The 16,786-nt window shown below is 37.8% G+C and overlaps 1 protein-coding gene across 3 annotated transcripts in view; it reads left to right on the top strand.

The window, feature by feature from the left end:
- Positions 1 to 16,786, top strand: part of VPS13C (vacuolar protein sorting 13 homolog C) — a 75,888-nt gene that overhangs the window by 45,792 nt on the left and 13,310 nt on the right. For all 3 annotated transcript variants that reach the window (XR_010029593.1, XM_063169269.1, XM_063169268.1), the window contains 22 exons: positions 305 to 460; positions 1,471 to 1,735; positions 3,188 to 3,345; positions 3,808 to 3,929; positions 4,154 to 4,448; positions 5,846 to 6,235; positions 6,941 to 7,045; positions 7,579 to 7,743; positions 8,086 to 8,214; positions 8,771 to 8,904; positions 9,112 to 9,238; positions 10,172 to 10,407; positions 10,730 to 10,880; positions 11,934 to 12,074; positions 13,576 to 13,657; positions 13,747 to 13,816; positions 14,268 to 14,379; positions 14,701 to 14,814; positions 15,250 to 15,386; positions 15,656 to 15,737; positions 15,951 to 16,064; positions 16,320 to 16,395. Coding sequence is in view for 2 of the 3 variants with exons in the window: in XM_063169269.1 (XP_063025339.1) it covers positions 305 to 460; positions 1,471 to 1,735; positions 3,188 to 3,345; positions 3,808 to 3,929; positions 4,154 to 4,448; positions 5,846 to 6,235; positions 6,941 to 7,045; positions 7,579 to 7,743; positions 8,086 to 8,214; positions 8,771 to 8,904; positions 9,112 to 9,238; positions 10,172 to 10,407; positions 10,730 to 10,880; positions 11,934 to 12,074; positions 13,576 to 13,657; positions 13,747 to 13,816; positions 14,268 to 14,379; positions 14,701 to 14,814; positions 15,250 to 15,386; positions 15,656 to 15,737; positions 15,951 to 16,064; positions 16,320 to 16,395 (3,361 nt within the window). In the remaining variant the exon portion in view is untranslated. The remainder of the gene's footprint in view (positions 1 to 304; positions 461 to 1,470; positions 1,736 to 3,187; positions 3,346 to 3,807; positions 3,930 to 4,153; positions 4,449 to 5,845; positions 6,236 to 6,940; positions 7,046 to 7,578; positions 7,744 to 8,085; positions 8,215 to 8,770; positions 8,905 to 9,111; positions 9,239 to 10,171; positions 10,408 to 10,729; positions 10,881 to 11,933; positions 12,075 to 13,575; positions 13,658 to 13,746; positions 13,817 to 14,267; positions 14,380 to 14,700; positions 14,815 to 15,249; positions 15,387 to 15,655; positions 15,738 to 15,950; positions 16,065 to 16,319; positions 16,396 to 16,786) is intronic.

Raw genomic sequence — 16,786 nt, 5'->3', positions numbered from 1 at the left:
CAGTTTTACATGAAAAAAAAATTAAAAAATCTTTCTTTAGAGATCTTAAGGTTTATCTGTAATGTGAATTATCAGTGCATGGGTGCAATGAAGTGTGTAACCATGCAGAGAAGAGAAACAAATTTGCCTCCTGTGTTGGTATAAAATTTCCATCTTTGCTTAAAACATCTGAGATTTACAAGGCAAAGTAGATGTCACTTTGTTTGCACGATTGTCAAGTGTAAGTCAAGTAGATTTTTCCTGTTTTGACATAGGAGAAAGTAACCTATAGGTTTGTAATTGTCTAATGGAATTTTTCTTTCAGATGAAGACTAACCCTGTCCAGGAGAGAAGTCTGCTGCCTGGGGATGATTTCATTGTTATTCCTGAGCCACAAACTGCAATTAACATCTCTTCAATGGACACAATGAATATTACAATATCCAAATGTTGTCTTGCTGTTTTCAGTAACCTAGCCAAGGTAATAACAATCAGTTATGTGCTTCCATAGGAAATTCTGAATTATCTTTGTTTTAAGAACTATATTGGCTCCCAGTCAAATGACTTCTATGCAGCTCTGACAAAAGTTGCCTGGAAGGGCTAAGGAGTTTTACTCAGCTCCTTTAGGCTCAACAAAAAGGTGGGGGTATCTTTTCAAAGAAGTAGCTTCTGTGTTAGACCAACAAATGTGCCTATGCAGGATTTAAGGAAGTGTCATACATGCAGGTTAACTGAACGTGAAATGCTTTAATAAACACAGCTGTTTCCTACTATACTCCTTCTGAAATATTGAAACAAAAATTTACTTCCTTTCCATATTTTCTGTTTAATTGAATACTGAGAAAAATGTGCATTTTAGGATTTGCCTTTAAACTGCAGGAGTAGAATGTCCCATGTGTTAAAAATACCTTTTACCCCTGTAGTAGGTGTGCTTATGAATGGTCAAGGATGCTTTTCCCTCCTTTTTTTTTCTGGGGTGGGGAAATTTTGGTCACTAAATCAATCTGTTTTTACAGAATGTGACATATGACTATTTATTTTTTAATTCTGAATGAACAGCAGTTCTCTACGTACTTACTTACACTGTCAGTCTGTGTTGGCAGTCAGTTGCTGTGGCTTCTGTGTAACCAAACAAAAGTTTGTAAGTCCAAGTTGTGATTGAATTTGGAGCTTGTACATGTTCCATCTCCTTGTGACTTCTGTATCCCAGATCTTATGTTTCTCTTACACCCTAAGATTTGGAAAAATTCCCCGTGAGGAGCAGGAAGGCTTATTGTAGCATCAACATTTGCTGCAAATCACAGAAGGAAATTAGATTCTCTGGAAATAACCGTACTTGCCTGAAATATTGCTGTACAAAACATAGATCTACTGTATATAATTCCTCTCCTCATTAAAAAGGTAGTTGCTAGGAACTGTCTTTTAAAGCCCTTATAGGTATGTGATTGTGCCTATTTATGTATGACATATTGTAAATGTTTTTTTTTACAGGCATTTTCAGAAGCAACTGCATCCACCTTTGGCTATTCCTTTAAAGAGACAGCACCTATCATAGTGAAGAATGCCCTGGGTGTTTCTCTCAAAGTGATTCCTAGCTCCAGTTTTCGGATAGTGGGTTCAGTTGAAAAAGAAAATGTGAATGAAATAGAAACTGGCCAGAGCATGGAACTGGAATATTCTGTTTTTGAAGCCCCCCAGCGAGGAAGGTTGTCTGCACTGCACCGACAGGAAAGCTCTGTCTTCTCTTTAAATTTAGGTATTATGCTAAGGAGTGTTGTTTGCTATCACAGGCTGGGCATGGGAAGATGGGAGTTTAATTCAATGTGGTAGAAATTCAAGTCAAGTGTGTTGTGTTGGAATTACCTTTGAATATTGATGCCACTTAAAAAAAAAACACCACAAAACAGGTACTGGGCTTCTTAAAAAGATGGAAAATTCCTCTGCTCCAGTTTTTCAGAAAGAGAAAAGAGTGATATTTTTTTGTACCCCTTGAGAGAGTTGGAAGCCATTCTAGTGGAGTCATTAATAAACCATCTTAGAGGCCCCTGTGATATAGGCCTGTGTGTTCCAGCTCCTTTTTAATTTCTCCTATCACTATTTTTATTTGGCTTTCTGTAGTTACCCAGCTACTTGAGACCAGTTATGATTCTGTGGCTTTAGCTTTGCCAGGAAATAGTCCTAAGAAAACAGGTTACAATAGCCACTAATATGTAATCATCTGAATTTTTCCCTTTCCATCACATTCTATATGAAGGTGATACAAGGCTTGTTCTGTGTTCATTAACTCAGCCAACAAATACCTTTGATAATTGTTTGTAGTATTTCCCATGCTGTGTATAAATCATAATGTAAAGTTGTGGAGTTGAGGAGTATTTGGACCCCAAAGCTTTCCTTCAGTGGTATTTGAGTACCATTTAAGGTGGATACTTTGCCAGAGGATACTTTGGTGTCTTGGGACTTCTCCTGGTCAGAGTGACCCTGAGATATGTCAGAAAGTCTCTTTTCCCAGCCCAGCAGCCGAAGAAGAGGTCAGGACTCTTCTATCTAATTTCTCAAGGTTGTTTATTGTTTCTTATCTATAAAATTCTTTCTCAGGCCTGCCTAGGTCTGTTCAGCAGGTCAGACAGAGGCACTCTGGCTGCCCTCAGGGCAGTGTTATCTTTTTATACTAAAAACTGCGTGTACATTATTGACCAATACCCATTATATGGGTAAACTGCATGTACATAACTTCCCAATACCCATCACCTATGTTAGACAGTGAGTTTCCTCCTTAAACCAATCCAAAAGTGCCAGCATCACGGTAGAAGATGGAGGCCAAGAAGGAGAAAGGCTGGACATGCCCAGATTCCTGCATCTTGCCCCCTGAACCCCCATTCTAAAAACCCCAAAAAATCTATTTTTCACCCTGTGACAAACTAATTATTATTCTGTTTAGACTTTGGTGGCTTGCAGATCCTCATGCAAGGTTGGTAATTTTTTCCATGGGTCATAATCAAAGGCAGAGGCATCTTAGGCTCTGTGCCAAGGTCTCTGAGCCCCCTGGCAGGGGTTCAGGCAATCCAGGACAGCCAGAGGGATGTCCTGAATTCCAACACTTTGGTTCTGGTTGTTGCTGAGTTTTGAGTAGCTTAAGCACTGTTCAAATAGGAAATGGCAGTGTGATTTGTGTTGCTAATAAAGGCTTTTGTCTGTTTTTGTGGATCAGAACTGGAGGGGTACAAGGAGGCCCTGAGCATTCCCGTGGCCAAGCCAGGCCGGCGCCTGTACAGCGTGAGGGACGGCGCCGGCCGCCCGGACTCCGTGCTGGTGCAGATCGACGCCACGGAGGGAAATAAAGTCATTACTGTGCGCTGCCCCCTGCAGGTAAAACCCAGCCCAGGCTCCAGCCCTGGCAGCGCTGCTCTGCCAGTCTCACCTTCCTTTGCTTCCTTAAGGCGTTTCTTCAAGATGGTACTTTTCCAAAATGTTACTTAAAGGCCACTTACTAAGTATTTTGCTCTGTTTGTTATGTGAGTTTTCCTTTGGTTTTCCCTTTCCTGTTTGGCTTTCTAATATCCTCAGCCTTGGGGATATGTGACATCCCAAGCCTGTTTGGCTTTCTAATATCCTCAGCCTTTTATGCTATGTGACATTTTAAGCATGTTTTTCAATTCTTGGGACTTAGAGTTTTCTCATATACTTGTGTATGAACACAGCTCAAGTTTGTTTTCTAGAGGAATTTGGTTAAATCTACTAATGTTGGTTTTCCTTGTTGTTACTGATACTTTTTCCTGTAGAAATTTGTACCATAGAAATATAATGAAAACTTACTCATTCTGATTCCAGATCAAGAACCATTTCTCAATTCCATTTGTCATCTACCAGCTGGCTAAAGGCTCCAAGTTCCTGAAGCCAATTGGCATATCCAAGCCAGAAGAAGAGTTTCATGTTCCTTTGCATTCATACAGGTACATTTCCTCTGCTCTGTAGGGCCAGTCTCTGTCACACTGATGCACAAATACAGCATTAGTTTTGAAACCTTAATTTGCATGTGAAAGTTGTCCTGACTGGACTAAAACTCCAAAGTGCTGTCTTAGGTAATCAGTGTGCTGCAAAAGCCATGACTTTAAAATAGATGAAGTTAGGTGTCAGTGCAAAGCCACTGTGTACAATTCCTGCTGTTTTCTTACAGGTGCCATCTGTATGTCCAACCAACAGGAATATTTGAGGGTCAGTACAAGGAGTCTACAACTTATATTGCCTGGAGGGAAGAGCTACACAGGAGTGATGAAGTCAAGTGCTTGTTACAGTGCCCAGCCACTGAGACCAATTTCTTGCCTCTAATAATCAGCTCAGCAGCTGTACCCGATGAACTGAATTTTATTTCAAGTTCTGTAGACGAGTTGGATCCTGCCTACATTATCCACCTTTGCCCTACACTGACTATGAGGAATCTTCTACCATACACCTTGAGATTTTTACTTGAGGTAAGTTACTTCATGGTTTTATTTGTAAATTCCTTCCTTGGTTTTGAGTAAGAATGCATTTAGTTAGAAGTGAAGGTGAATGCAGTGTGGAAGATGCTGAATGTTGGGTTTTGTATTTTCTGTTGTAAATGAATGAGGCTGATATAACATTCTGGATGTTTTGGAGATTTTTTAAAAAATGTGTGTGTACCTGACCAGCTCTGCCTTGCTCCTTTATCAGGAATCCTGTACTGGATTAGTCTTTTTCTTTTACATACTTCTGAGATTCTATTTCTGTTTTGCAAGCTGTCTTTAGCTTCACAAGAAGAGGTATAAGAGAAAGCATCTATAATTTCTAGAGCCTTTTTTTTCCTATGTAGAAAATGAAAATTCTCTCCATTCTGACACTGATTCTTTACTGGTGACTATTGTGAGGTCTTGCACAAATTGGAAGAATCCTTGAAGGATGCTACACAGACAGTTTTCCTCCTGTCTGTTCAGTATTTTCAGTATCTAGTATTTCTTCATTAATCTGAGTGATTTTAGTAAATACAAGAGGTGTGAGCATTTAGAACCACCATCCTTGTTTGTTCTGTTTTGTCCTACTTGCATAACTGGCTGTGACATTCATTGAGATCTTTCTTTCACTCTTTCCAACATCACATTGGCACTATTCCCAGTTTTCCTCACCTCCATTGTACTTCAGTACTTGGAGTAACTGAAGAATGTAACTACAGAATGTAGAACAGAGTGGTGTTGCCTTGACTGAGGAGCTAGAAACCAGTAATTCATATCTATTTCTGAATTCACTGTACCTGTACAAGGGTTTGTGCTTATTGTCTTCACATCCCTGGGCTAATCAAGCCTGGATGCTACTCCATACAGTTAAATATAGTGTTTATCAGTAAAAATGTTTTATCAGTAAAAAGTAGGAAAGCTGTTGTTGTTGGATGCCACTGCCTGAGCCAAGTTGTGCTACCAAATAGCATGGCAGAACTGGCAGGTCTGTGCCTTGGGGGTTCTTTAGTGTGAAAAATCCTGGCTGTGTATCTGCAGCATAGTCCAGTGCAGTCTTACACCCAGTATTGTAAGAATATGAATAAGAAATCATTGCCAAAATCCTTTGGAAATCATGGAGGAGAGAGGGAGGGAGTGGAAACAGGGAATATGTTAGAGCAAGTTTGCCTCCCTGAGATCCAGAATAACTTGCAGAGCAGTACAGAGTGCTTCAAGTGTTGTTCTCAAATTATTCACAGGATCAATCTCAAGTGAGAGTGATTGGAGGTTAAGACATGGGTTACTGAGGTATCCGAAATGTACATCTTACAAGAGAATAAAACACTGGTTCTTAAACCAGCATTTAAAATCTAACTTTTATGTGTTGAAAACTTAATTTACCTTATCTAATTTTGCTACAGGGAACCGCAGAAGACGGTGAATTAACTGAAGGAAGTACTGCAGATGTTTTTCATTCAAGAATCAGTGGAGAAATAATGGAGCTTGTGTTGTTAAAATACCAAGGCAAAGACTGGCATGGCCATCTTAAAATCTGTGATGGGATGTGTGAATTTTTCCCTGTGCGTTTCGTGTCCCACAGTGCCTCAGAGCTGGCCGTGGATGTTTACATCCATGCCAGGCGGGTCGGGGGCCACATGGTCCTGTCTGTGTTCAGCCCCTACTGGATCATCAACAAGACCTCCCGAGTTCTGCAGTACCGAGCTGAAGACACTCATGTGAAGCATCCAGCAGACTACAGAGATATTGTTTTGTTTTCTTTTAAAAAGAAAAATATTTTTAGTAAGAACAAGGTATGCTTCATTTAGGTCTTTAGGCTGTGTTCTGAGGGAGAAAACACACACACTTGTTATAAAAGGGATATTTTAATGTAGTTTTTAAGTCTAAAGGTTTTAATTTGACTGCTGCTTTCTTTGGTAGTTGGACATTTAAAATGCACACTGCAAATATTCTATTTTGTGTTACATACATTCCTTTTGTTTTGATTTTAGTGTGACGTTTACATGGTCAAGTGAAGAGCACTGCAGTAGAAGTTTTTTTGAATACTTTTGGATTTTGGAAAAAATTTTGGATTTTTTTTGGAATTTAGAATTTTTTAAATAACTTTTTTTACCTAACAATAGTTGAAGAAATGGTTGAAAAACTATTCATTTGATTATTTCCTTCCATCTCTTCAAGTTTGTGAAGCACCACAAAGTGATGGGCTTTTTTTCCCCCATCTATGTGTGCTGTCATGAGCAAGAGTCAATGAGAGCTACTCTGCTTTGATACCTTCTACTGTAACATCTTTCCCAGAACTCAATCACAGATTAATAAACCACAATATGAATAGTGATACTACATTATTAGGTTATCCTAATTTATGGGAGGTGCTAAAAGCACTGAAGTGTTGTGTTTACATTGCTATATGTGATATAACTGCAGTCCATAATGCACGAACCACAGAATGAAAATGAGTTTACTGAATTACTTTGCATGTTGTTGTTTTTTGTGTGTAGATCCAGCTGTGTATTTCAACCAGCACTTGGTCCAACAGCTTTTCCCTTGATACTGTAGGAAGCTATGGTTGTGTCAAGTGTCCAGCTAATAACATGGACTACCTGGTAAGATCTGTTGCAGTGATTTGTGAAGCTCTCTGTGTTCTTTTGGCTTGACTTTTTACTAACATGTAGTGCTCTGTGTTTGAAAACACAATGATGGGTGTGCATGGTGGAGATAATTGTTCACAATTGTTAGCAAGTGTTTGGATCTGCACTCCTTATCCAAGACTGCATTTTCACAACTAAGCAGAGTAAAGAGATGTGGGGAGTTGTGTTTTCATGTACTCTTTAACTGTGTTCTGATGATAATGGTCATTTTAAGTTGTCAGGGTTTACTCTAGAGGGATTTTTGGTGGATTTTCCCCACAAAAACCACAGCTGCAAAATGCTGCTGCTAAACCTGTCAGTTTACACTTGTGTTAGTTGTATTGCATAATCTGCTGATTTTACTGCATGGTTGGTGCTTTTACTTCAGGTGGAAGGAACAAGAGTGTTGTGTGTTAGACTTTGTAATTACACTGATATTGACTTTTCTATCCTGACTTTTCTCCTTAGCTTCTTGCTGATTATTTGCTCAAATTCTCCTTGTTCAACAGGTTGGAGTCAGCATCAAAATGAGCAGTTTCAACCTTACCAGGATAGTTACCTTCACTCCATTCTACACAATAGCAAACAAATCTTCTCTGGAACTTGAAGTTGGAGAAATTGGTCCTAATGGTTCTCTTCCAACTAATAAATGGAGTTATATCTCAGCTTCAGAGGTAATGCTTCATGTTTTTTCTTTTTGATATCACTGTAGACAAATGCCTGATGTTAAGGTGTCACTTGAGGGAAGAGGAGTTCCCTTACAGAAGCTGTCTCTTCTGGTGGCATGACATGGATATTTCACATCCTAAGGGAACTTGAACAGTACAGGTTGCATGTGCTGGTACATTATTCAAGTCCTTCAGTTTAGATGTGGATGTGTTAATCAGGAGATACTTGGCTAAGAACTAAGGCATGTGAAATAGTCTCAGTCACACAACCCTGTTTGTTTTACTGCTGGGTTACCATATTAAACCATATATGAAATGTTAAAATCATGTGTATTTCTTGTCTTACAGTGTCTTCCATTTTGGCCTGAAAACTCATCTGGTGAACTTTGTGTAAGAGTAGTTGGCTATGAAAGCTCATCCAAACCATTCCTGTTTAAAGCCCAAGATAATGGTACTCTGCTGAAACTGGAAGAATTGGTGAGACTGACTTTGTGTAGTCTGTTGTTAATTCTCCATTTTAGCCCTGTGGTAGCTTGACTCAATGAAATCATCAAGATCAAAACCTTGTGCCTTAAGTTATGGGTACACTGCTCTTCATTCAGTTCTGTTGCATTAAAAAAGTTATGAATCAAGTTTGCAGTGTTGTTAATGTTTTCATAGCTGAGTAGTCAAGTTGATTTGCTTGTGATGAGCTTATAGGAAACTGAACAGCTCTATTGCTATTAAGTTACAAAGGTATCTGACATCTGGCATTTTTGCAGAGGGTATGTCTGGGTGCCTTCAGTTTAAGTAGGTAACAAAAAATAGATTCTATTTTAGGATTTCTTGATCAGCTATTATATGTTGGAGACACACAGTTCATGGTTAAATTAATTTGATTCAAATAAAGAATATTATAATTTCAGAATTCACCCTAGCCTGGCATTAGGCAATGTGTTTATAAAGGAACCATGTTCAGTAAAGTCTTTGGATATAATGTTTATCATAGTTCTAACCTGAATTAATGCTGGGCTTTGTCTAACTTCCTCTCCAGAATGGGGGCTTGCTGGTAGATGTGAATGTCTCAGAGCATTCCACTGTGATCAGCTTCACAGATTACCACGAGGGAGCTGCCCCAGCTCTGATTGTGAACCACACTCCATGGGATTCCCTCAGATATAAACAGAGGTATGGGAAAGGAAAAATTCATCATTGCTTATTTAACCGGGGTATCCTGGTTAAACATCACCAAGGTGTCACATGAGTATCTCCAAGAGCTGATGAACCTGCAGCTGGAGCGGTGGAGTAGTGAGCACTGGGGTTTGCTTGCACCACTTCCATCAGTGCTTTTAACCAGTGAGTGCTGTTATTTTGTCCTTTTCTTTTAACCTGCAGTGGATTACAGGAGGAAATGGAGTTGAAACCAAGGCAAGTATGCCTCTTTGCCTGGACAGATCCAACCAAACCGAGAAAACTGACTTGGGGCTACTCTCAATGTTTTGGTGAACATGACCTTCTTAAGGTAAATTTTCTGAGGGGAGAAGGAAATGCTGAACCAATTTAGGACTATTCCAAAATTAAAACTGTGTGAGAAAAAGCTTCCTCAGTAACTTTGTCTCAATCTGTAGGAGACTTATAGGTACCATCAAGAAACAAGATTTTAGATGTTTTGATAGTCCAGTGTGTCTGTCTTTAATTAGCTGCCCACTTGCACCTTACACTACAATGAATTCTTCAGAGGTGGCTTGGTTTTTCTGTTGAGTAACACAGAGTTGACAAAACTGAAAAGTTTTGCTAGCTAAAAGAAGGTATAGGAAAGCAAATTTGAGTTTCAGTTGTACTGGAAATGGGTTTAATTTCACACACCTGAACTCAGACAGAACCAGTTACTGTGTGCTTTACTGTATAAGCACTTCCTTGGGTCAAATTTTTCACATTAAAAAATGGGTTTAGTTTAAAACCCATTTCCTTACCATATAATTATGGTTGCATTCAAGATTCTTTGGGGCTTTTGAGTAAAGGGCTTTAATTATCTCAGTTTTACCTTACAAATTATAAAAAAGGAGTATCTGCCTTTGAAAAGCAGAGATCTTAGTACTTGCCTGGTTTTACTGTTTGATGGTATATGATTTATTGCCTTCTTCTGCCAGTACTAAGATTTGAAGCCTTTTGCTTTGCTCTGAAGGCTTTTGTTCCCTAATGATTTCCAATATTATTCTAAACCACAGATATTGCTGGAATATTTAGTTTATAAAAGTGGGAAAAAAATATCCCAACCTCAGCTTCTTTCCAGTGTTAGGGTACAAGGTGCAACCAAGTCAGGACAATGCAGTAAACTGAACAAACAGGGAAAGTACTGAGTTCTGGTTTGTGTTTGTCTGTAAACTTGCTTATAAACATAGAGCAACAGCAGGGATTTACTCATGTAATATGCTTTTTTTCCCCTTTGATACAGGATGACTGTGGCCAGTTCCCCTACAATGCAAACACTCAAATTCACTGGGTGTCTTTCCTGGATGGACGACAGCGAGTGCTGCTTTTCACAGATGATGTGGCTCTGGTGTCCAAAGCACGACAAGCAGAGGAGCTGGAGCAACCTGACCAAGAAATAAATTTGTCAATCCATAGTCTTGGACTTTCTCTAGTTAACAATGAAAATAAAAAAGAAATCTCTTACATAGGAATTACTAGGTACTGCCCATGGAAGTATAAATATTGCTTTGAATAATCAAAATTTGGCAGTGTATTATAATTTTAGCAATAGAGTTGAAGGGGATATGTTTCAAGTTAAATTAAGTGAAACATTTTTAATTAAAATTAAATTTTGCATTTACTCCTATAGTGGAATTAGAACCAACAGGATTTAACTGCCCCCCTTTTTTAGCTTACATTAAAAAAGACATAATGGAGTTTTTTGAGCCTGAGAAATTAGAAAATTATGTTTTACATGGTTTGCATGCATAAGAAAAGGATAAGTACTCTAAAATTGTTAACTTTGTTATTTGTCTTGCAGTTCTGATGTTGTTTGGGAACGGAAACCAAGGCAAAAGTGGAAACCATTTAATCAAAAACAAATAAACCTATTGGAACAGGCATATCAAAAGTATCTCTCCAAGACTGCTTTCCAAGGTCCTGGTTGGCATAAACTGGACAGCAATACTGAGGTAGGTATTGAGTTTTAGTGTTTAAATGCTTGCAGACAAGTGCAACAGTTAAAACAGATTTCTGGTTTGCTAAGTTGGGATAGATGCTGTGTGAAGAGAAGAGAAATAAGAGGCAGGATTTTTATTTAAGTAGTTACACATTTTACACAGTAGAATGTTTTTGTCTTGTGATACTGAGGCAGTACTGAGGTATCATCCAGGCTTGTATTATGAAGTAGGAATTTTAAAGGATTTTTCTTTTGTGTGGTAGGAAAGATTGCTCAGTGTCTGCCCATTAGTTGTGAACCTATATTTGCAGTATATACCCTAAATTCTTTGCAGAAATTTTGGTTTTAGCTTTTTAATAAGGTGCAGTTCCCATTACTTGATATGGTAAAGGAGTCTTCAGTGTTCAAGGACTCTGGAAATTAATCCACTTACCTGAGCTTGTTCAGACATTAATTATACATCCCTGTATTCCATGCATAAAGAGTGTATTCACATGACTAAGTCCAATACAACCATTTTAAAGTACCATAGTCAGGCTTATTTCCTATATCATCCTTTCATATGAAAAACATGTATATACCCTCAGCTCTTTGAAAACTTGAATTTTGACCATTACAGTAGTGCATTTATAGTATATGGTATCAAATCTTTTATTTGTAGGTCATTGCATTGCACTCTCAATAAAGGAGAGCTTTATGCTTCTGCTTCTCATAACTTAAAAGTTGCAGGATCAGGGGGGAAATGTCAGTTGGGAAAGTAAATCAGCTGCATATAAATATCTTTAATTATGCCCGTGTAATATATAACTCATGAAGAAATAGCTACTTAGATGACACAGAGGTTCCTGCTTGGGACAACTAAAGCTGCCATGTAATGTCCTTGTCAGACTAACTGGTGGTTTTCATTGCTTTCCATGCAGTTAATTAGATGGAGAAATTCAGCAGCCTGTGATCTGATAATGAGGAAAACCACAGGGTTTATTTGCTAGTCTGTCAACTAGTAATGTACCATTTTATTGTTTCCCAAATTAAACTGTATCTTAGCTGTGCTTCCTTATATTTGCAGGTGAATTTTAGCAAGTCTCCAATGGAAATGCGTCTCCCCGTCAGATGCAGCATCCGCCGTAACTTCCTGTCAGGAATTCAGGTTGAATTCAAGCAGTCACCTCACCAAAGGAGCCTACGGGCTCAGCTCTACTGGCTGCAGGTACCTACAATTTAATATTTAATCCTTCCTCTGGTTTCAAAACCAGACAGACATATTAAGGCTTTGATTTCCTTCATTTATGTGAAGAAGTATTGAAAAATCAGGGATGCCCCAACGAAGGCAGGGAATGATGCATCTGACTCCATGTTCTCAGAAGGCTAATTTACTACTTTATATTATATTAAAGAATACTCTACTATACTAAAAAATACAGAAAGGATACTTAATGAATGCTAAAGAGATAATAATGAAAACTTGTGACTCTTTCAAGAGTCCTGACACTGTCCACAACTGGCTAATGGGTGAAAACAACTCACAGCAGAATGCAATGAAACAATCACCTGTGGGTAAACAATCTCCAAACACATTTCACATATGAGCACAACACAGGAGAACCAAATGAGATAAGAATTGTTTTCCTTTTCTTTGAGGCCTCTTGCTGCCTTTCAGCTTCCCAGGAGAAAAACCCTGGGTGAAGGAATTTTTTCAGAGAATGTGAATTCCACAAAGAAATATCTTGAAATCCATATGCATGTGGTGCCTGTCTCCCTACATCAGAGTAACAGGGGTGCTGTGATGGGAAAGTATTGCAGAATTGTCATCCCAGGATTTTGAAGTAGTGTGGGAAGAATTCCACATAACTGTGTGCTAATGTACAGCAGGGTGCTATGGTGGAGAGTTTATTTCTAAAGAGCTGTGTTTTGGTGTTTTAAAACCTCAGAGAGCTGTGTTTTGGTTTTTTAAAACAGACCTCAACCTTTTTCAAAATTTTACTGTAGTTTTTACACAGAAGTGTAACATTATTTTACAGAGTATATCTAAGAGTTTAGAGACCTTAGTACAAAAACTGCCTGTCTAATGGGAAGTAGAGAACAGGCATTTAAATATGCTCAAATAGTATGCAGTAATGTATCTACATGTAATATTAACACTGAATTAATGTGCAACACTTGCAGCAGGTCAGCATAGTCCTGTCAGTACTAATAGTGTTGCTAAATTTGCCAGTAGAGCACTTTAGCAGGTACTGGCAAGAAGTGTTCAGAGCTAGAGGGAGATGATGTTGAGTGATCATCATTGCCATCTTCATCTCCATTTGCTGCCCTTCTCTGAGGGCCCTGGTGCTTTTTCTGACCAGCTGGTGGGAAGTTTGCTCTTTCCTTTTATCTTTCATTTTGTTTTTACTTTGGCCTGAAGGTGGTTTTCACTATACAGTCAGTGTTTGCCATCAGCTGCAGACCTTGTAAGGGAGTCTTTGTGGGTGTGAACATCTCTAAGCATCCCTTGTGCAGCACTTGGAATCATCTGACCTTTTATAACTGAATGAGTAACATTCCACAATGGTATCAGAGTAATCCTTTTGCTCTTTCCTCCTTCCACCCTAATAAGTAGGGCATTCCTCTTGAACACAATTTATAAACAAGTTACTCAAACCTTCTGAAATTAAAACTGTTTGATTATCATGTCACTAAAATATTCCTGTAATTATGCAATAATTTTTTAGGTTGATAATCAATTACCAGGATCGATGTTTCCTGTTGTATTTCACCCTGTAGCCCCTCCCAAGTCCATTGCTTTGGATTCAGGTAAGAGAAAGCCTATAGTCATATCAGATTTATTCAGCCTTGAAAGTAGGAGCTTGACAATTTATTTTTGAGTGTTTTTTTCTCTTTAGAACCAAAACCCTTCATTGACATCAGCATCATCACTAGATTCAATGAATACAGCCAAGTCCTGCAATTCAAGTGAGTGTAACAGTGAATTGTAATTTAATTTTAGAGATGTGATATATTTTAGAAGGGAACTTTGTTCTTAAGTTTGTTCTCCTATCTAAACCACTTTTGACTTCAGATTGAGTTTTTAGATGTCTCCAATAAAAAAAAAAATTGAAAAAGGAACTTAAATGAGGACTGACCATGTGAAGGGACTGTTATGAAAAGCCTTTAGTAATCAAAATTATTTCTTTCTTGTACTACAGTATCAGAGTTGTGTGTCTGTTTTGTTTTGCAGTCCTGGCCAGTAGGCACTTCTAACTATAAATTGAGAGTTGATATTTTGAATTGTAAATCTTAATGTGTGATATATGGGTAAATCTTAATATGTGTGACCTTGCACAGCAAGACTTAACTTGTATAGGCTAAGCATGTAATATTTGAGTTAAATTTGTACAGGTATACACTTTCTTTCCCATTCTAGGTACTTCATGGTTCTTATCCAGGAAATGGCACTGAAAATTGATCAAGGATTTTTAGGAGCACTTAGTGAACTTTTCACTCCATCTACAGACCCAGAAGCTGAAAGACAAAGGGTAATGTATGAGAGAAACAGATTTTTGCTGGAATGGGATCATAGGTGATTGAGGAATTTAAGTGAAAATCAATATAATATAAAATGGAAAAATCACCCAGAAATTTTGTGTCTGTTATGGGTTGTTTGAGTTTTCTTTGCTATCCCTGGATTCATTAGTACACTCATATTTAAGTAGTTAGTTAACTGTATTTAACTATGATTATTTTTTCTACTGTTTATTTATATATATATGAAAACACATTTAGATATAATATGGTTAATTGTATTACATATATGGATGAGATTAACTTCTTTTTTTTCTTTTAAATATTGAAACCAGTCTAAATTAATTCAGCAAGATTTGGATGCACTTAACACCGAGCTGATGGAGTCTTCCCTAACAGATGTGTCAATGCTCAGCTTCTTTGAACATTTCCATATTTCTCCAATTAAGGTATGCAGTAGAGAGATTATTAGTTAATAAATCATCCAATTAATTCATTACAGTAAATCCCTAGTGGGGATTTTACATTCTCTAGAATTTAATACTTTGTTGGAAAACTTTCTCTGTTGCCCATGAGTACAAACAGACCTTTAACCATAACTAAGTGGGGAGAATCAATGGGTATAATAATGCTGAAAGCCAGATAAAATACTGGATAATGTGTCATAAATTGTATTAAAATACAATTTAATGGGATTATCTTAATGTGTCTCTTCAAGCAGTTAGATTGTTTTGGAGCAAGGGAAGAAAAATCATCACTAGATTAAATGATAGCTTTCCTCATTTTTCATCACTGATTTGTTTACATGTGCACCACATGACCTGCTCTGGTTTGGCTTTTCTGTGGTCTTGATTTGTCTTCTTTTACTAACTCTGCCTTGACAGTTGCATTTGAGTTTGTCCCTGGCTGCTGGTGGAGAAGCATCGGATAAGGGGGAAGAAATGATAGCTATCCATTCTCTGAATTTGCTGTTGAAAAGTATTGGAGCTACTCTAACAGATGTGGATGATGTTGTTTTCAAGTAAGCGAATTCATTTGTTTGGGGTTGTTTGTTTGGGGTTTTTTTGTTTAATACTTTGTCTGCTGTACACTTAATAATTGGACCCATGGTAAACCTTGCTGACTGACTAGTGTAAATTTATACAGCCTTAGGGGAAAGGGAGGAATGGAGAGAAGATGGGGTTTGGGATTCTTTTTAAGGCAAGTCTTCAGGATTCTCTGAAGGAAAGCAGAGAAGTATTTGAATGAGGAAGGATGTCTTTAACTTATGAATCATTACTTGTCTTTCAGACTTGCTTTCTTTGAAATTAAATACCAGTTCTACAAGAGAGACCAACTGAGGATGAGAGTTATTAGGCATTACAGTGAACAAGTAAGCTTGTTTAGTCAAGTCTTTGTGTACAATTTTGAGTATGTGTCTTAAAGAAAATTTTATTTTTCTTCACCGAACACTTAGTTGGGCACTCTAATACCTTACTTGGGTAGTAAATTAAAAAATGAACCAGGCTGGGATTCTGATGTGTGTGACAACAGCTCATAACACTGCTTTTGTTGTTTGCCTTTTTTCTTCCCTCTCATCATTTAGTTCCTGAAACAGATGTATGTTCTTGTACTTGGATTAGATGTTCTTGGGAATCCATTTGGTTTGATCAGAGGGCTGTCTGAGGGAGTTGAAGCTTTCTTCTATGAGCCATTCCAGGTAGGAGTTCCTGATTCTTTAACTGTGTCTTTATAAAGGGCTGATTGAATGATGTACTGGTAGGGGTTATAGTTTATTGTCACTATACTCCACACTCTGAACAGGCAGGCAGCAGTAATTTTTTAATGTGAATGTCAAAGGAATAACCTATTCAGATGGCCTTACTTGCATCAATGTAAAGGAATTGCTAGTTTTTCTTGAAACAGATGCATCATTGTGTGGTTTTCTGCTATTCCTTATTAATTTCATTTTTAGGGAGCTGTTCAAGGACCTGAAGAATTTGCTGAAGGTTTTGTAATTGGTGTTAGAAGTCTTCTTGGGCACACAGTGGGTATGTTCATAGTGTTCTTTTTTGATGAATTCCCACATTATTTTTCTAGTGAGTGTTTAAGGTTGTCATACTGTTGCCAGTGTTTGTGGTACAGATCATTCACACATAATTTACCTGAGACCATCTGAATATCTGTTTGTAGACTGAGCAACCAATGTGAGAAACATTGCATAACATTGCATTGCATCACATTGCATATATAACTAAGTTAGTAACATGCTCTGAATAAATAAGAAGCATAATTTTAATGGTTCTAAAATGTCTGGAAAAGCCTGAGCAGTGTTCTGTTACAATTACTTTAGATTTTTAGCTCTGTCTTGACAGTAATTAGAGAAAACATTGTTTCATCCATTATGCTATGTAACATGTAGTAAAGTGCTATAAATGTTCT

Source organism: Melospiza melodia, chromosome 15 (genome assembly GCF_035770615.1).
Source record: "Melospiza melodia melodia isolate bMelMel2 chromosome 15, bMelMel2.pri, whole genome shotgun sequence".
Taxonomy (NCBI): domain Eukaryota; kingdom Metazoa; phylum Chordata; class Aves; order Passeriformes; family Passerellidae; genus Melospiza; species Melospiza melodia.
The sequence above is the reverse complement of the archived record's forward strand: the minus strand, read 5'-3'. Positions and strand labels throughout refer to the sequence as shown.